This window comes from Gilbertella persicaria (assembly GCF_025201335.1).
Source record: "Gilbertella persicaria strain CBS 190.32 chromosome Unknown B0P05scaffold_73, whole genome shotgun sequence".
In the NCBI taxonomy this organism is placed as follows: Eukaryota; Fungi; Mucoromycota; class Mucoromycetes; order Mucorales; family Choanephoraceae; genus Gilbertella; species Gilbertella persicaria.
In genome coordinates this window covers 24,859-41,574 of record NW_026252034.1, presented here as the reverse complement: position 1 = coordinate 41,574, position 16,716 = coordinate 24,859, and the positions used below count along the sequence as shown (strand labels likewise).

Below are 16,716 nucleotides of genomic sequence, written 5' to 3'. Positions count from 1 at the left end.
TATGGCAATCATTCAACTCTCATACCCAGTGAACCTGTAGATTACAGCACAAGTCCTATTGACCATAAAGATCCAGAAGCACACTGGTACCGCACTTATTTCTTGGATAGTCATGATGTCTATACCTTCTTTGGCTATGACCATGAACAGGAACCTGTGGTGATATCCATCAAGGCTGAACAAGACCCTAAGCAATACAGAGTGATTTACCGTACAAAAAAGAATCCTGACCAACGAAGAATCATTCCAGATACCTTTTTGTTAAACACATTCTCTTCTAAAGATACCCTACTCAAAACTATTGTTGAGACAGTAGCACCTGAACTTGATTTTCATCAACTGTGTCTTATGTCTGGAGAACAAATGATCTCGACTGGATTACAAGATGAACTTATTCGCTTGGATGAAAATTCGGTAAGCAAAAAAAAAAAAGGAAGGCCATGTTGAATCTATCCTCATTTTATGTAGTTACATACAAGATATAAGTTTGGTGTATTGCTTGTCAAAGAAAACCAGACAAAAGAAGAAGAATGGTTTTCGAATGAGAATGATTCTAGTGCATTTAATGAATTCCTTGACATTATTGGACGGAAAATCGAACTTAAGGGGTACTCGGGATGGGCAGCCGGTTTAGATACCAAAAGTAAGCAAAAAAAAAAACTATTTTTGGAGAAGGGAAGGGCGCTGATACAGTCTTCTATAGGTGGTGATTCAGGGGAATTCTGCTATACAAACAAATGGAATGAGAATAATCTTGCGTATCATGTATCTACACTTTTGCCTTCCAAAGCAGGCGATAAGCAACAAATTCAAAGAAAAAGACATATTGGCAATGGTAATTTACTCACTTGTTTATTTGTTATTGATCATGGTATATAGATATTGTTTGTCTTGTGTTTGTGGAAGGAAATCAGCCATTTAATCCAACAGCTATTAAATCACAATTCCTGCATGTGTTTATTATCGTTCATAAAGAGAGCTGGAAAGACACGCATGCCTGGAGAGTAGAGATTGTCTCTGTAGAAGACGTACCACCTTTTGGTCCACCTTTGCCTGGTAAATCAGCTGTATTTTTTGATAAAAAGGAACTGGAAAGTTATCTTGTAGCCAAGTGTAAGTCATATATCTCCCTGGCTGCATCCAACTAACAACAGATTGATTAGTGGTCAATGCAGAATATGCTGCGTTCAAGTCTCCTAAATTTGCTTTGCCTATGAACCGTGCTAGAGAAGGCATTTTTACCAACCTTGTAGAAAAAGGATATCATATGTTACGCACAGAAGAAACTGAGCCTACAGAAGAAGTGAAAGAAGACACAGTGAAAAAGCATACCAAATCACCCTCCACGTCTTCTTCTATCAGCACTATTGTTTCCCCTACACCCTCTAAATCGAATGCTATTCGTGAATTTTCTGAGAACATTGTCAGTTTAGGCAGAAGAAGAAGTACACAAGACTTGGCTGAAAAGCCGAAAAATTCAAACTCCAAACAATTGATAAACAAAAAGTCATTAGCAAAAAACAACAAGTTTGCTGAAGGTATGTTGTTGTTGTTGTTTATGTCTATATTAAAAATGTCTAAATCTAGGATCCAAGCGTAGTCGCTCTGAGCAGGATCTCATGAATGTAACATTGGATCACACTATTGTCAAGCAAAGTTTTAAGAATCGTGCACAGAATATCTTGACTTCATTTCCTGGTTTTGGTGGCCATAGTCAAGGTGATCCGTGAATCATGATAGGCGCACAGACTGGCCTTTTATTTAAACTTGTACGTTTAAGGATGAATGTGTTGTATAAACCTTTTTGTTTATACAACAAAAGCATTCTAAACTTTTATGCTTTCCCGCCATAATAAAGTATATATAAATATGGTAATATTGAATTTTAGCGTGTGTTTATATACAACAAAAGCCATTTTCTTCTTTTTTCTTTTTTCTTTTTCTTTTACATTTCTTTTTTTTTTTTTTTTTTTTTGTGTCCTATGGAAGCCAAGAATGATAACTCGCTTTATTGTGATCCACAGGATTATCAGCAATTTCTAACAATCAGAGCATTTGATGCCATTGTGAATGATTATTTACAGAATTTATCTTCTAAAAAGAGAGATAAAGCACTGGTAGATAATCACAGATATTCATTGATACTTCAAGTACTGAAAGATCCAAGAAATACAGCTATTTCTACTGCTCAATTTCGATTCTGGGTGAAGAAAATGTTTCGTCTCTCTACTACAGTGGATAATATAGAATATGTATGCCATGACGACAAACCTGTAGCAACTCGTGAAGATATCTATTTCATCTTGACTAGAGCACATAAAGAAGCACATCATGGCGGTAGAGATAAGACATCAGCTTTGGTAAGGAAATTCCAATTAAAAAGAATGCGACTCCTAACTTTTTTTTTCTCAGGTACGCAAACGCTATTCTTGGATTCCTAAAGAGTTAATTGCTCGCTTTGTACGTCATTGTCCATTCTGTATTTCTAGAAGAAATGGTCAACAACAACAACAACAACAACAACAACAAACGCCTTCCGATATGATTCGTTTCTTACAGACAAAGACAGATACCAATAGACCAAATCATCCTTGTTATTCTGCTGCTTCTATTTCTATGGCTGCTACAGTGGCAACATCAGCTGCTGTGACAGCTGTTGCATTGTCTTTTATGGCTCCTTCTCCTCCTTTAGATAACCATGTAGACTTTTATTATCCTTCAGAGAGCCCAGCTAGTGATAGGCAGGATTCTTGTTCACCTAAACCTAATCATTTATTTGGATCGTATTTCGATGGTCATTCTGCAGATGCTGCTGCTGCTGCTGCTGTTGTCACTGCTGCTGCTATTGCTGCTGCTAACTCAAACCGACTTCATCAAGACCCTGAGCCTAGAGTCACACCATCACCGCAACCCAAATCTTGTTATTATGGCAAACATGGCTTATTGTTATCGCCTTCACCCGATGAAAGTAATATACCAAGTCCTACTGATTCTATTTTAAATACTGAATTTTAACTTATATGTGTGTATATATAGACTTATGCTAATACTAATCATCATCACCATAATAAATAAAATAAACAAGTATGATTTATGATGTATTTTTATTATTATTATTATTAAGGTATCTCTATTTATTTTACAGGTTCAGAAACAGCAGTTTCTTCAACTACTGTCTTGGTATCTTCTTCAGCTAAAGACTTTTGATCTTGTAATTGCGCTTGCAAGTTCTTTACGGTCAAGCTGGTTCTATTCATTTTGTGTTCTAAGGCTTGTTGTCGGTCATAGCGTACAGTTTCTAAGAAGGCAGGGACAGCATCCAATAAATAAGAATAATCGACTTTAGTGTCTTGTTCTTCTTTATCTTCATCATCTTCCTTTTCAGCCTCTTTATCCATCAAGTGCATAATAAAAAAGTTTTGAAGTTCTGCAGGTGTCACCTCAAGATCAGGAATCATATCTGTGAATTGATCTGCGAGATCCTTGAGTTCAGGGGAAGCCATGATTTTCTTGGTATCTTTTCCTTCTTCTTCTTCTCCTTCTTCCATGTCATCTTCGCCCATAAAACGCCAAAACATTTTTCTGATTTGAGTTTTATCAGCATAGCCTAGTTCCATCTTCATATCGATACGACCAGGACGAAGCAGAGCAGGTTGAATACGAGTCAAATCATTACAGGTCATGAACACCATGGATCCTTCTTGAGCCACGACACCATCCAAAGCATTCAATAAACCACTCATGGTAATCTTGGCTTGAGCAGCAGCATGTTCTTCACCTGAATTAGGATCCTGAATCACACAATGATCAATATCTTCCATCACCAGAATACTGTTACGAGGTACTTCTTGAAGCATCACATTAAAATTCTCATCATCCATTTTACCAGACAAGCTAATGATAGCCACGTTCATGTTGATCTTACTAGCCACTGATTGAACCAAAGATGTTTTGCCTGTACCAGGAGGACCATACAACAAATAGCCACGACGATAAGGAATACCGCGAATGGAATACCAGTGTTCACGACGACGGAATGTTTGGATATCCTTCAAGATGCGTTCCTTTTGTCTGTCCTTCAAGATGACTGAACTAAAGGGTCTTAATTCCTTGGATCCAATGCTGTTCCATTCAAATCCGTCATAGCGAGTAGGCATGCATTTGTAAATCGTCAATTTACCATGCTCGTTTTCATAGTGTTTGTTGATCCATTCTTGAACAAACGACTTGAGTAATTCCATGTTTTGGCCACGCATCGTGATTTGAATACAAGGATTGGTGTTCATCATACCCAATAAATCTTTAATGTTGTTGCTGTAATAATTGTCGTTGTTTTTCTGCACACCACCGTTCTTGAGTTTGGAGACCCAGAGGGTGTGTTTTTTATAATAAATCTTTTGTACAGTTTCATCCACTACAATCATGAGTGATACAGCGACAATTTTTTTTTTATAGAAACTTACATGGAAAGAGGCCAAGGCGAGGAGGAGGAGAAGGTCCTTGAATATCATCGTCATCTTCATCATCGTAAATACAACGACCTTCCACATCTCTTAAATGTTTCAATTGAGCTGTGTTTTTGACCACGAATTGTTGAATAGCTTCATAACATGACTGGTCTTTACTGATCTGAATGGAAACATACATGTTTTCTCGGATCGTATGGAGTACATAATAAAACAAACTACTTAGATGGTATCCGATAATCGCTACAGAAAATACATGTATCAGTCAATCGAATGGATACACACAACACTTACGAGCAAGATAGACAATGAAACCCAGAAAGACAACATCACTACCAAAATAACGCTTCAACAAGTTCAATGCGCGCTCACCAAAGATAGCATGCCAAAAGGATTCATCTGAGATCTTTTCCAGAAAGGACAATAGGTTTTCATACAGGTTGTTCATTTGACTAGTGCCTGAAAGAGTAACAACAGAATCTTTTGTAATTTGAGTAAGTGTCATGATGATAAAAAGATAAAGAAGAATAAAAAAAACAGATAGAAATCCAAAGTCATTTATACATGTATTGTACAACCGCAGTAAGAAAAACAAGGTTATATGGCGCAGTGTATCATTTCCGCAGTTTCAGGGACAGAAGACTGATTTAGTGTAACATGAATGTTTTTTTTTATCATTTTTGTACAAAGTAAAAATCTGCGGTATCTAATGATGATGGTCCAAAAGGCACAACAGCTGGCCATTATTCGCGATTTGTGCGAGAAATCTTGGACGTTTTAGACAAGTACGACGAAATGAAAGGATATTACTTCATTATGGATAATGCAAGAATTCATAAAGAGATACAAGATATCCTCAATAAGAGAAATAGAGACTACAAGTGCGTGTATCTTCCTCCATATTCGACAGAGCTAAATCCCATCGAGCAATTTTGGGCGTTAGTTAAACGTAAAGTTAGATGTGAAAAGCTCAAAGATACCGAAATCCTGCAAGAAAGAATTGTTGATGTTGCGAATGAAGTTCCTATTCAACATTCATGGAACCAGTTTGATAACCGTTTGAATCACAGTCCAATTTCAAACAGCCAGGTTTTTTTTTTTTTTTTTTTTTTTTTTTTTTTTTTTTTTTTTTGCAAAATCCTCACATTGGGAGTAGAACGACTATAGTTTATTTCCAATACTATTTCAGACATCACTGATTTTTATTTGTCAAGACACATGGGATAGCGAAGCTCTGTGTTTCTGTAGGAGCTTTTTTGCATCCATGCATCATCCTTGTTCATTATAAGTCATGGCTACAGGTTTGAAAGGGTATTATGTATGCTCTAACTAGTAGCATGAATTGATTTTGTCACTAATTCAATATCGTCGTCTTCAGAAAGAGAAAAAGAAGAACCATCATGCCTTAGTCCAGACAATGCCTGCTCTTCGCCAAACAACGAAGCTTCTCCCATCAAGAATTGTTCATCTTCATCTATCCTGTCTCGATCATGTTCTGTCGTTAATGCAGCAGAATCAAGTAAATAAACACCTATAAAAATAACCACAAAGCCTGCCAATAAAGAAGCTACATTGACTGGGTTATCAGTATTGAATCCATGAAACAAAATGGCTGAAGCAACAAGTGTGGCTGATGTAAAGCATACAAAATAAATGGGATTGACACTATCCTTTGGTCAAGCATGTTTCATGGAAACCAGGAAAAAAAAAAGCACTTACACATTGGTAGAGAATTGCTCTAATGCCTTATTAAAATAATTCATTTGGACAACAATACAAATCACCACAGTCAGGCCAAATGCATAGGTAGAAGGATGTGTGAATTGATTGTTACCTGCCAATGTTAATTTTAGAGCAATGCCGAACGCTTTGATGGACATGACAGAGATAGATCCAACCAATGAGCAGATCGAAAGATAAACAAAAGGCGTCTTTTTGGCATAGATAGGTACTACTTGATAAATCATCCATAGGGTGACAACAAACACAAGTAAACAATACACAATAAAGCCTGTATCCGCACATAAGTTATTGAAATTGCATTGAGTAGTATTACCTGGCTGCAAAGCATAAAACAACAATTCCTCAATTGAGCGCACTTGTTTTTCCTCTGGTGCATGTAACACGACAATAAATACACCTACAACAGACAAGAGACAACCCACTTTACCAATGGCATTTAGCTTCTCTTTTAAAAAGATGGAAGCAAATATGGCTCTACAAGTACATGGTTAATAATTTTTTTGATATATATATATACTTCTTTCTATTACCCTAAAATAACACTGAGAGCACCCAATGGAGTTACCAAGATGGCTGGTGCAAATGAATATGCTGAAAAGTTAAGGATTTCTCCCACTGCCACTAACCCCTAGTATAAGACATGTATATATATATGAAGATAACTTACTTGTGCTCATGCCAGCCCACCATTTCCAGTTCTTTAGATAATGATAACTTTCTTCTACTGCTTATGTATCCATTATTCTTGTCGAAGTATGATTTTATTTACCATAGCGTTTTTGAGAACTTGTAAGCCCTTTTTTCGTGATAACAAATGAAATTCCAATAAATACACTGGAACTTATCGCCAAAATAAGCCCAACATATTTATCTTGTAACATTATTCAATAAAAGAAATAATAATAAAAAAGAAAAGAAAAGAAAAGAAAGGCTCGATAAAAAGGATAAATCCCCGCCCCTGTACCACATATTGATTCTGCATGAATCGTCCACCAAGTGTTATTTCATGCTTTTCGCTTGAATAGATAACTGTAGTTTTCTTCTTATTTGAAAAAGGAAGCGTAAGATTAAAGCGCATGATAAAATATTCAAGCAATGAACTCTATTTGTTCTTGTTTTATTTACATAATAGAATGTATTTCTGACATCTCAAATCGGTTGTACAAATTAAAATTTTTTTATGGTATCCATAAAGAGAATTAGCAAGGGCAAAAATCAGTAGAATGAGGTCCATGACAATTGCTACAGCTATTCTTTAACTTTTCAAGCCGAGACATACTCGATAATGTCTGTAATGTAGGCTGTAAGTTGGGTCGAGGAAAAGAATTTAAAATGACACTTTCAGTAACAACATGTGGATTGTTATTCAATTGCTGTTGTTGTTGTTGTTGTTGTTGTTGTCTGGCAACATTTGAAGACAGAGGACCAATGGTTTTGTAAGCAAATGGCTTAGCAGCTGTAATTAAGTTTGAAAGAGTAGCAAGTGGTGGTGGTGGCATAAAGAAAAAGAAAAGAAAAGAAACAAAAAAAGTTTTTAGAAAAAAAATAAAATTATTTATTACCCTTATTTAAATCACCGCTCTAAGTGTATAGTTCTTGGACAGCAGAACCAACAATAGGAATAGCTTCACCTTGAAGATCTTCAAACTGTAAGAAATGAAGTGGAAATTCAACAAGATGACCACGAATGGTACTTAATTGTTTGCGCACTTCGTCTACAGACATATTGAGATCATATACATGGCCCAATTCAATCTTTTCAGGATCAGGATGAAATTTATGATATTCGTCCCACGTACTGACTGTATCATCAGGGACACAATGGAATACTTGGCGGAAAGCATAGGTGTTTGTGGCTGCAGTATGGTTCCATCGACCCAAGGTCTCTTCGTCCAATGGATCCATTACCCAATGATCTTCTTTTGTCTGTGTATAGTCAACCTGAGGTGCAGGTAAAGGCAACATGGCATTGGTCACTTCATCCAACTCTTTTTCTTCATCTAATAGACCTAAATGTTCTTTCCACAATTGACGACGCAAAGTGGCAGCAAATCGGCTGGCTTGATACTATGACGATGTCAGTTCCTATGTGATGATTGCCTAACACTTACAGGTTCACCATTCATACGAGAAGGAATCATGTCTTTATCTTGTACCATCATGGCAATTTCAGAATCTCTATCACCACATTGGGAGCGATCATTCAAGTTGGCTGAACCCATAATCACAATACGATCATCAGCAATCAACAGTTTAGCATGAACATACAGTTCTTCAGTCACATAATCATCCAATTCAAGTCTATCCGACGGCTGTTCTTTAGGTAAATGAATATCGTTTGAGTGGTGAAGTGCTTGTTGAGGATCAGGCATAGAAGGACGATACTTTTCTTGTTCTTCGGGCAACACAAATCCTGCAGGAGGTGTTTTGGCTTGTGTGCCTTCTACCTCTTGTTCATGGATAGGCTTACCATCTTTATGGGGTGTAAAACCAGCATCTCGGGCCATCATTTCTTCTATCATAGGACGATTGATACGGTCATAGCTTCTGAGACTATAGAATCGAATATAGTCTTCAGCACGAATACCTGCTTTTTTGAGTTTCTCGACAATACTCTTTTCACCACTGCAGATAGAGATGTATTGATAGTACATGACAAGTCTGGCAGTAGCGGCTTCTTTTGAGCTCAAATCAGCAGGGAAAGCAGGCATCAAGGGAATAATGACAAACACTTTGAATTTCTCTTGTTCATCATGGGCACGAATGATACGCTTCACAATGGCATCACCAATTTGATTCTTGATAATAAAACTATCGTCTTTTTCAGTTGTGGTGACTATGGCATGCAATTAGCCTATATATATATATGTGTGTGTGTGTGTGTGTCTTGATAGAATAACATACTAAAGAACTGGTTTTCAATATAAATGTAATGCTTTGCTTGAGTGATGACATCAATATAAGCATTTTGAATCGAATGCTATCCTTGTTAATCCATATGATCCTTGTCTCTCTCTCTCTGTTTTACCTCTAATTCAATACCAGAACTCCATGATGCACTACTACGTAACACTTGCACACTACAAGAACCATGGATACCTGATGTATGATGATCAAAATGATAGGATCTTAACAAGCGACTTTCTAAAGGAATCTTGAAAGACTGGTAGCTACTGTAGCCACCCAAAGGAGGCTTTAAAAAGGGAGCATTCTTCTTATCTAGTGATTTCGACTGCTTAATAAAGTTCCATCGATCACAAAAATGACGTGCAACATCCAACACAGGTTCGCCAAGCTTTTTTTTTTTTAAGTATTCAATGAACATGATGTTATATTTACCATGCAAAGTGACATATCATGCCAAGGCATACGAGGAATACTAGATTTGTCAATGAGACGCATATCCCATTCTTTGACTTGAGAGAGTGTCAGCTTGCAGTTACATTAAAAAAAAAAGCCATTACCATTCTCAAAGTCTCTTAGACGAGCATCACTATAATCTTGTCCAGGAAAGATTTCAAGACTTGGGTCTGATGTATTGAAATCTGCCAATCGATGCCCATGGGTATCCCAGCGACTATAACAGCATAAGTTCCTGCTTATTAAGTAGATGACTTACCCATAGCAAAGATCAATGCCACCTAAAAAGGCAATTCGATTATCAACCACTACAAACTTTTCGTGATGTGACCAAAAGAAAGTGCCACCCACTGCATGATCAGGATGTCTTTGGACTACACTGCCGTTAGATGGCTTACATCATAAAGATCACTTGCCTACTATATTCTCATGCATCTCTTGTAATCTCTTTTTGGTGTGTGCACTGTCCAATGTTAAGGCCAGTTCGACTTCCTAATCAGACTGATTAACGTCATCCTAAAAAAATAGCCATGTCGTCATACTTTGTACACAACAATATAGATCATGACACCTTCTTCAGCTTTTCTTTTTAATAGTGCGTCAATTCTGTATTCTGGATATCTTTTAGGTGGTCTTCTCAAGTACTACACGACATTTGTGTTTAATTATCACGTGATACTGTTTTTGTATACATACTAATTCAGGTGACTATAGAGGAGAAAAGAGAGGGTGAATAACAATAGAGTTTGTCCTTTTGCTTACCAGCCACCAATCCTCAATAAAAATCACTTCTTTAGCACCTTCAATGGCTTCTGATACAGCCCTAATTTTGCATTATGAATACATACAGTATATTTTACCTTACCAGCAATAGTCATGTCCATCGACAAAATACTTGACCATAGCTTCATGTCGAATAGGTGCAAATGAATCATATCGATGTCCTTGAGCCAAATATTCCTCCTCTCTATCGTCTTCTTCATTTTCGTGTGGTTTTGTAATATGATTTACAGCATGTCTAAGCTCATGCTTTACTTTTTTAGCCAAATGATTCAAGACTGGCATAGAAACAGGACAATAGGAAAGAAAGAAACACAAAAAAAAAACAAAAACAAAATGCGCTTAAAAAGCACCTGCGTTTTAATCTCACGGATAATCATTGTTCCTTTGTCTATACACACCACAATGGGATGACAAGCTATGAAAGTATTTCATTTATTTATTCCAAGTCACTATTATCACTTGAATCATCTTCATCTTCTGTCAAATCCTCTTCCTCATCTTCTTCATTAAACATAGCATTCTAGTCTTTGTTAGAACAACTCTTTCTTATTCAATGGTTACCTCTGTTCCATCCATATCCATTAAATTATCCTCATCATCTTCATCATCCTCATCTTCTCCGTCTATGTCATCATCCTCTTCTACTTCACTTTCACTATAATGTTGTAATTCATCATCTTCATCTTCTTCAGTTTCAGATTCATCTTCAGATTCATTCTCTTTACGATGACGAGCATCTACTTGATTCTGCACAAGATCCAGACGGCCATGCATAGCCAATAATTTAGGATAAACTGTCAAACGATCCTCAAGCTCTTTATATACATTTGATAATCGCTGCACAATATCAGGTAAAGACATGAAATAAGCTGTGTGGGTCAACAAGACAATTTTAAGCCATTCTGTTGTGTCTCTTGCTGTAGCATCTTTATCAAAGGCATCCAATAGCTCTTTTAAAAGGGGCAGGACATTGTCGAGAGGTAATTGGCGTACTGTCTTGTGGATATCATCTATTGTGTCTTGTTGAAGGTCTTTCCAGGACCGAATCACTTGTTTCTTGGGATGAACAGTATCATGAGGTGTCACCGAGCTTCTTCTTTTGCTTGTTGTGTTGTTTGTCTGTCTTGTTCCCTTCTTAGCCATGATATATATATATATATAGTAAAATAAAATAAAAAATAAAAAAATTTGAAAGAGAGGTAAAAAAAAAAAAAAGCAAGGACAGTCACATAAGACTGTTGTCTGTTTATTCAGCATCCGATGCATGAATACCATGCGCATCAATCATGAATTCACATCCTATACGTGAAGCCATAGGAGAAAACTCGACAAACAAGACACGGCGTGTTGCTAGTCCATCTATCATGGGTGATCTTGCGAGTCGAATACGGGTATTGACTGAATTAGACCAAGATAATCCCAAGACTGGTTTCTTAAGCAGGGATTGAATGTAGAGTCCAATCATATGATGATCACTGCTGTTGATCAACTTGAAATCCATCCAGGGCTCCATGAGTTGTGCTTGATTGTCGGTTGGATTGTCTGCTACTTGATTGATGGCCACGACAGCCAAGTGATGTTCACTGGCTAACTTCTTTAAGCGTGTACCAATCTCACAAATCTCACGCATACGTTCATATCGACTCTGACTGCCTCGAGGAGGTTCACTTCGATAAATGGAACTGATTGAATCAATCACTACTAAACGTATAGGAAGCTGTTGTTGTCTTTGAACAAAAGCAGGTAATTGATAGATCAAGGCACGGTATTGTTCCTGACTGTCTTTGATACGCATCGTATGAATATGTGCCTTGAGTCTCTGTTGTTGATCTGTTGGATAAGCAGTGACTAATTGATCTAATCGACTGGAAGGAAACAGGCCCTCTGTATGAATATAGACAGCAGCACCTTCAAGGCCACCTTCCTCTAATGCTTTTTGAACAGTCAAACACAGTTGTAATCCAAGTTGTGTCTTGCCTGATGAACTTTCACCTACAATTTCTGTCAACATGCCAGGACATATACCACCACCTAAAATCTGATCCATGGTACTATCTCCTGTGGTCAAGTAATCATGGAATGTGGGCGGTTTGACTTTTTGTTGCCAATCAAAGACTTGCTGTGAAGCTATGCGCAGTATTGTGTAAGCTGAGGATTCGTTAATCTGTAATAGTTTTTGTAGATCGACTACTGATTTCGACAGAATATCACGAGAAGAATCAAGTCCTACTAGACAGAGTAAGAAGACGTATCTTGCTTGTTTCGTTTACACTCTTCTATCTTTTCAATCAGACCAAGTTCTTGCAAGACAGTTTTCAGTTCATGATTCATAAAGAAAAAAGAGAGAAAAAAAAAATAGCGACACGTCAAATTTATCAAAAGTAGAAAAGCTTAGTTTATCAATAACAAGAGAAAGCAACTTTATTGTAAGCGCGTTACATTAGAATTTTTCTTTTAATAATTTTTAAAGATTTATGTTTAAACAAACTGTAAGCTTTTTGTTTGTTTTATATATAGACTTTATTTAAAAAAAAAAAAAAAAAAAAAAAAAAGAAAAAGAAAAAAAAAAAAAAAAAAAAGAAAAAGAAAAAAACCTATAAAAAAAAGGAAACAAAAAAAAGTGCACTCTTTGCTTCTCATCGCGATACACAAACACTGTTGATTCAAAACCAACGTATGTAAGTGTCTTTGATGATACAACAAGTTGAGAACACCAAAAAAACTGTTATTAATATAGCCCTGGTACCCTAAGGAACCCGGCCGTATGAAATGGTAAAGCAAGCTCTTGGTAACAGGGACCACCACATCAAGGCAATATGGAACTCATCAAGTCTTACTTATCTAGGGAATAGGAGAAACAAGTTCTTAAACACTTACTGGGCGAGGCCAGTCGAAGCGCCAGAAAAGGATAATAAAAACAAAAAGAGGATGAATAGATACCCAAGGGTATGAGAACTAGCTACAACAACAAGAACACCAAGAGCAACACCAGAAACACCGTTGTAGATAGTACTTAGAAAGAAGCACACCAAAACACCAGAGCAAACAAACTTAGAAAAAAAAAAAGGAAAAAACAAGAGGCGTGTATACCCCCCTTCCATTTTATGCGCATATTACAATTTTCAGATTCAGACGAGTGACGAAACATGTACGATATTATCTTCGAATGAAATTCCTGGCAGGTTTGGCTTGCTTTTGACTTGCTTTTGACTTAGAGTCATTGCTTAGAATTGCATCTTTATGCAGTTATTTTGTTCTAGTACAATAACAAAAGCTGTAGGTTTATGTCTTCTGAGTCTACTGATTTAGATAACATAACCACTTTGCTGCTAAAATATTGAGCAAATAGACAAAAGTGTTTATGAGGTTTTTCGCACATATCTCATCTTTTTCATAGTATAATCGGCAAACAAATACATTCATCAAGAAACTAGAGCCTTTAGCGCACATTCTGTGTATCTAGTAGCGTTGGTATCTTTATTTTTCGTCTTGTAGCGTCAAAAACAAGATTTTTTTTTTTTTTAAAAAACAAGATCAAGAGTTTTCAAAATGACGGTTTTCATGAATAGTACCCTTTGGTCAGAAGGCATATTTTGGCCATTTTTCGCAAGTCGCTTTTTCTTTTCTGTCCAAATCAACGCCAAAGGCACCCTATATATTAGTAAACATGACTTTTGTATATGTGACGAATTTGACAATGCATAAACGCATTTTATACTCCTTTTGTGTGACTATGCAGTCCTGTGTATTTGTTTGATCTTTCAATGGGTTTAGTCTCATCACTGATCAAAGCAATGCCTACAAGCTTTTTTTTTTGTTGATAGAAAAGACATATCTGTTTCAAGAGGTGTAATGTTGTGTGGCCACTTCTATTTGGGGCACGCGATATATACTGTATCACGTGATCTCTATTGTACGCCAAACCTTACAAATGTTTCCCTTACCAGCATATCTTTATTTTTCTTTTCTCTCTTTTTTTTTAAAACAATGTATCAACCGTTAATAGGTAAATAAACTTTGTTTGTTATAGTTGTAATTTAAAATTCTATTCCTTTTCTTTTTTTATTATTTTCATGAAAGATAATACACAAGATACGGTAGAAGCAGAAAAGAAGCTTGTTCGAAAGTTGGATACAAGGCTTTTGCCCTTTTTAAGTTTTATGTATCTTTTTTCTTCTTTAGATAGATCCAGCTTAGGTTGAGTGAGCATGCGTATAGAATGATAGCTTATTTAAAAATGAATAGGCAATGCTGTACTTGATCATTTTGAACAAGATGTTGGTATTACACCTGATCAATTCAATTCCTGTGTCACCATATTTTATGTAACGTATCGTCTTCATGCGTGAGTTCGTTTTGCTTATCGATTGAATAGGTTGGCTTCTTGTTATTTCAAATACCAAGCAACATTCTATTAAAGCGATTTACTGCAAGACGATGGTAAAAACTGATCTACATAAACCTATGTGATATTCATATGAATTAGGCTGCCTTTGTTAATGATATGCTGGGGAACAATGGCCATTCTTCATGCAACAGTCAAAAGCTATGCTGAATTAATGACCTTGCGTTTCTTTCTTGGTTTCTTTGAAGCTGGGTTCTTTCCTGGTGTTGTTTATTTTTTGACCTTGTTCTATAAGAAGAGTGAGATGGCAACCCGTATTGCTTTATTTTGGGGATCCACAGTAGCTGCTCATGCCTATGGTAAATACATATATATATATGTTTACTATGAACTAACTGAATATTAGCGGGTGTACTTGCTTATGGTATTTTACAGTTGAGAGGATCAGGTGGATTAGCAGGTTGGCAATGGTTGTTTTTAATTGAAGGAATACCTACTGTGATTGTGGCCTGTATTGCATTGTAAGTGCACTGTATTTACACCATCACTGAATGCTTCTAGTTTCTATTTGCCTGAATCACCTGCTACATGGTCTGTCTTTACGGAGCAAGAGCAACAATTGGCTATCAGTCGATTAGAGGATGGTATTTCTCATCATATCACTTTAGGTGATTTGAATGCTACGAATAAGAAGCAAGCATTGAAAGCACTCACAGACTGGAAAGTATGGATGTATATGATCATGTTCTTCTGTGGAAGTGTACCGAACACAAGTATCTCAAAGTAAGTCTTTATGATGAGCAAAAAAAAAAAAAAAAAAAAAGAGGCTTAATCAGAACTAGTTTTTTACCTTCTATTGTCAAGGGCATGGGATATGACGATAAGCTTTCTGCTAATTTGATGTCAGGTATACTAGATATTCAACAATAACAGACTCTCATTTGTTTATAGCTCCTCCTTATGTGGGTGCTGTATTTGTGGTAAGCAATAGCTTATTCTTGATTCATACAAACTCATGACTCACTAGATGATACTGGCTGCCTATTCTTCTGATCGCAAAAAGGATCGTGCTTATCATGCTATTGCAGGTGCTTCTATCTGCATGGCTGGCTATATTATCCTGACTGTCTGTACTGAACGAGCTGCTTTATATACAGGTGTCTGTATTGCAGTAGCTGGTATTTTTGTCATTAATCCTATTGTCAATGCTTGGCTAACAAGTAATATTGCACCCAATATGAAGAAAGGCGTGGCTACTGCTATGGCTGTGTCTGCTAATAATTCAGCTGGTCTACTTGGCTCCAATATTTATCGTCATTCAGACGCACCTCGTTACTGTAAGTGTATAGTGAGTAAGAATGATATGGCTAACACTGCATAGTACGTGGTCATTTAATCAACTTGATCTTTATCTCTCTCTTTGTTATATTGACTATCACTCAAAGATATCTTTTAGACAGAGTCAATCAAGAGAGAAGACAAACAATTGAGAAATTAACAGTAGATGAATTAGCAGAATTACAAGAAGATGATACACGCATAGGTGATGAATCACTTGAATTTGAATATAGGCTTTAATAAACTATTCCAAAACTGAATTAGTGCTGAGTGTGCACAATGGATCACAAAGTAGTTAAGTATATCGAAACTGAAAGAAAAAAAATGAACCTTCTGAAGCCCAATTGAATGAAATTGATAATAATACACATATCCAATGATATAGAAGTATTCTAGTAAACATCTCAAGATCTTTTTTTTTCCAAATCATTCCTCGTCGGATATTGAAAATTCCCTGCCATGCTTTGCTCGAACAAATTTACTCCAAAGATATAGATATAGAAGGGCACTTGATCTAAATAACAAAAAAGCAAAATATACTAGACTATCTGCATAGCATTGAAGTTCTACTGTTCAACAAAAACAACAAGATATAAAGGATTTCACTAGTATAACTCAAATCAAGCATACTTTCTACAAGGACTCTAGACCGTAACAAACACTGGCTTTTGTTCCTCCCGG

At 36.5% G+C, this 16,716-nt stretch overlaps 9 protein-coding genes across 9 annotated transcripts; 3 read left to right on the top strand and 6 right to left on the bottom strand.

Moving 5' to 3' along the window:
- Positions 1-348: 348 nt before the first annotated feature.
- On the top strand, positions 349-3,015 carry B0P05DRAFT_480868 (uncharacterized protein; the record flags this gene model as incomplete). The annotated part of the gene is made up of 8 exons (XM_051575146.1): positions 349-414; positions 469-643; positions 704-835; positions 880-1,113; positions 1,164-1,427; positions 1,990-2,360; positions 2,413-2,497; positions 2,570-3,015. The coding sequence occupies 8 exons, from the start codon at positions 349-351 to the stop codon at positions 3,013-3,015; spliced, it is 1,773 nt and encodes a 590-aa protein (XP_051429607.1).
- Positions 3,016-3,134: 119 nt separating this feature from the next.
- B0P05DRAFT_480876 (P-loop containing nucleoside triphosphate hydrolase protein) lies at positions 3,135-4,914 on the bottom strand (the record flags this gene model as incomplete). The annotated part of the gene is made up of 3 exons (XM_051575147.1): positions 3,135-4,414; positions 4,464-4,709; positions 4,761-4,914. 3 exons carry the CDS (start codon positions 4,912-4,914, stop codon positions 3,135-3,137), a joined length of 1,680 nt encoding a protein of 559 aa, XP_051429606.1.
- A 197-nt stretch (positions 4,915-5,111) lies between these two features.
- On the top strand, positions 5,112-5,920 carry B0P05DRAFT_337820 (uncharacterized protein). The gene is made up of 4 exons (XM_051573570.1): positions 5,112-5,347; positions 5,426-5,555; positions 5,623-5,784; positions 5,838-5,920. Exons 1-3 carry the CDS (start codon positions 5,262-5,264, stop codon positions 5,752-5,754), a joined length of 348 nt encoding a protein of 115 aa, XP_051429605.1. The 5' UTR covers positions 5,112-5,261; the 3' UTR covers positions 5,755-5,784; positions 5,838-5,920.
- On the bottom strand, positions 5,609-7,120 carry B0P05DRAFT_564229 (magnesium transporter). Its single transcript, XM_051580806.1, has 6 exons — positions 6,979-7,120; positions 6,877-6,933; positions 6,740-6,830; positions 6,523-6,683; positions 6,186-6,477; positions 5,609-6,131 (listed from the first exon to the last, which is right to left on the bottom strand). The coding sequence occupies exons 1-6, from the start codon at positions 7,088-7,090 to the stop codon at positions 5,792-5,794; spliced, it is 1,053 nt and encodes a 350-aa protein (XP_051429604.1). The 5' UTR covers positions 7,091-7,120; the 3' UTR covers positions 5,609-5,791.
- A 176-nt stretch (positions 7,121-7,296) lies between these two features.
- B0P05DRAFT_500311 (uncharacterized protein) lies at positions 7,297-10,711 on the bottom strand. Its single transcript, XM_051575430.1, has 12 exons — positions 10,435-10,711; positions 10,332-10,392; positions 10,266-10,277; positions 10,112-10,213; positions 9,986-10,061; positions 9,829-9,943; positions 9,674-9,786; positions 9,549-9,625; positions 9,238-9,504; positions 9,114-9,189; positions 8,321-9,045; positions 7,297-8,276 (listed from the first exon to the last, which is right to left on the bottom strand). Exons 1-12 carry the CDS (start codon positions 10,632-10,634, stop codon positions 7,791-7,793), a joined length of 2,310 nt encoding a protein of 769 aa, XP_051429603.1. The 5' UTR covers positions 10,635-10,711; the 3' UTR covers positions 7,297-7,790.
- On the bottom strand, positions 10,666-11,549 carry B0P05DRAFT_564208 (uncharacterized protein). Its single transcript, XM_051580805.1, has 2 exons — positions 10,914-11,549; positions 10,666-10,872 (listed from the first exon to the last, which is right to left on the bottom strand). The coding sequence occupies exons 1-2, from the start codon at positions 11,493-11,495 to the stop codon at positions 10,789-10,791; spliced, it is 666 nt and encodes a 221-aa protein (XP_051429602.1). The 5' UTR covers positions 11,496-11,549; the 3' UTR covers positions 10,666-10,788.
- An 18-nt stretch (positions 11,550-11,567) lies between these two features.
- On the bottom strand, positions 11,568-12,778 carry B0P05DRAFT_564205 (P-loop containing nucleoside triphosphate hydrolase protein). The gene is made up of 2 exons (XM_051580804.1): positions 12,623-12,778; positions 11,568-12,581 (listed from the first exon to the last, which is right to left on the bottom strand). Exons 1-2 carry the CDS (start codon positions 12,681-12,683, stop codon positions 11,599-11,601), a joined length of 1,044 nt encoding a protein of 347 aa, XP_051429601.1. The 5' UTR covers positions 12,684-12,778; the 3' UTR covers positions 11,568-11,598.
- A 215-nt stretch (positions 12,779-12,993) lies between these two features.
- Positions 12,994-13,650, bottom strand: B0P05DRAFT_564203 (uncharacterized protein). The gene is made up of 3 exons (XM_051580803.1): positions 13,581-13,650; positions 13,453-13,534; positions 12,994-13,396 (listed from the first exon to the last, which is right to left on the bottom strand). The coding sequence occupies exons 1-3, from the start codon at positions 13,586-13,588 to the stop codon at positions 13,226-13,228; spliced, it is 261 nt and encodes an 86-aa protein (XP_051429600.1). The 5' UTR covers positions 13,589-13,650; the 3' UTR covers positions 12,994-13,225.
- Positions 13,651-14,334: 684 nt separating this feature from the next.
- On the top strand, positions 14,335-16,350 carry B0P05DRAFT_564193 (major facilitator superfamily domain-containing protein). The gene is made up of 11 exons (XM_051580802.1): positions 14,335-14,358; positions 14,433-14,549; positions 14,598-14,677; positions 14,728-14,792; positions 14,839-15,056; positions 15,104-15,218; positions 15,259-15,480; positions 15,540-15,604; positions 15,649-15,677; positions 15,725-16,034; positions 16,079-16,350. Exons 1-11 carry the CDS (start codon positions 14,340-14,342, stop codon positions 16,273-16,275), a joined length of 1,437 nt encoding a protein of 478 aa, XP_051429599.1. The 5' UTR covers positions 14,335-14,339; the 3' UTR covers positions 16,276-16,350.
- Positions 16,351-16,716: the final 366 nt, after the last annotated feature.

Bases quoted from the DNA above. Each gene is read 5' to 3' on its own strand.
- B0P05DRAFT_500311 (XM_051575430.1), bottom strand. From the start codon at position 10,634: ATGCCAGTCTTGAATCATTTGGCTAAAAAAGTAAAGCATGAGCTTAGA. The intron at 9,626-9,673 runs GTAATGGCTTTT...CACTCTCTCAAG, and splicing joins TCTAAGAGACTTTGAGAATG to TCAAAGAATGGGATATGCGT. The intron at 9,046-9,113 runs GTATGTTATTCT...TGCATGCCATAG, and splicing joins TATTGAAAACCAGTTCTTTA to TCACCACAACTGAAAAAGAC.
- B0P05DRAFT_564203 (XM_051580803.1), bottom strand. The intron at 13,397-13,452 runs TGGAAGGGGGGT...TCTAAGTTTGTT, and splicing joins ATTGTAATATGCGCATAAAA to TGCTCTGGTGTTTTGGTGTG.
- B0P05DRAFT_564229 (XM_051580806.1), bottom strand. From the start codon at position 7,090: ATGTTACAAGATAAATATGTTGGGCTTATTTTGGCGATAAGTTCCAGT. The intron at 6,934-6,978 runs GTAAATAAAATC...ATACATAAGCAG, and splicing joins AAGTTCTCAAAAACGCTATG to TAGAAGAAAGTTATCATTAT. The intron at 6,684-6,739 runs GTAATAGAAAGA...ATGTACTTGTAG, and splicing joins GCTCTCAGTGTTATTTTAGG to AGCCATATTTGCTTCCATCT.
- B0P05DRAFT_564193 (XM_051580802.1), top strand. The intron at 14,550-14,597 runs GTTGAGTGAGCA...AAAAATGAATAG, and splicing joins TTTAGATAGATCCAGCTTAG to GCAATGCTGTACTTGATCAT. The intron at 14,678-14,727 runs GTAACGTATCGT...TCGATTGAATAG, and splicing joins CCTGTGTCACCATATTTTAT to GTTGGCTTCTTGTTATTTCA.
- B0P05DRAFT_564205 (XM_051580804.1), bottom strand. From the start codon at position 12,683: ATGAATCATGAACTGAAAACTGTCTTGCAAGAACTTGGTCTGATTGAA. The intron at 12,582-12,622 runs GTAAACGAAACA...TACTCTGTCTAG, and splicing joins GATTGAAAAGATAGAAGAGT to TAGGACTTGATTCTTCTCGT.
- B0P05DRAFT_564208 (XM_051580805.1), bottom strand. From the start codon at position 11,495: ATGGCTAAGAAGGGAACAAGACAGACAAACAACACAACAAGCAAAAGA. The intron at 10,873-10,913 runs GTAACCATTGAA...AACAAAGACTAG, and splicing joins TGGATATGGATGGAACAGAG to AATGCTATGTTTAATGAAGA.
- B0P05DRAFT_337820 (XM_051573570.1), top strand. From the start codon at position 5,262: ATGAAAGGATATTACTTCATTATGGATAATGCAAGAATTCATAAAGAG. The intron at 5,348-5,425 runs GTGCGTGTATCT...ACGTAAAGTTAG, and splicing joins AAGAGAAATAGAGACTACAA to ATGTGAAAAGCTCAAAGATA. The intron at 5,556-5,622 runs GTTTTTTTTTTT...CATTGGGAGTAG, and splicing joins GTCCAATTTCAAACAGCCAG to AACGACTATAGTTTATTTCC.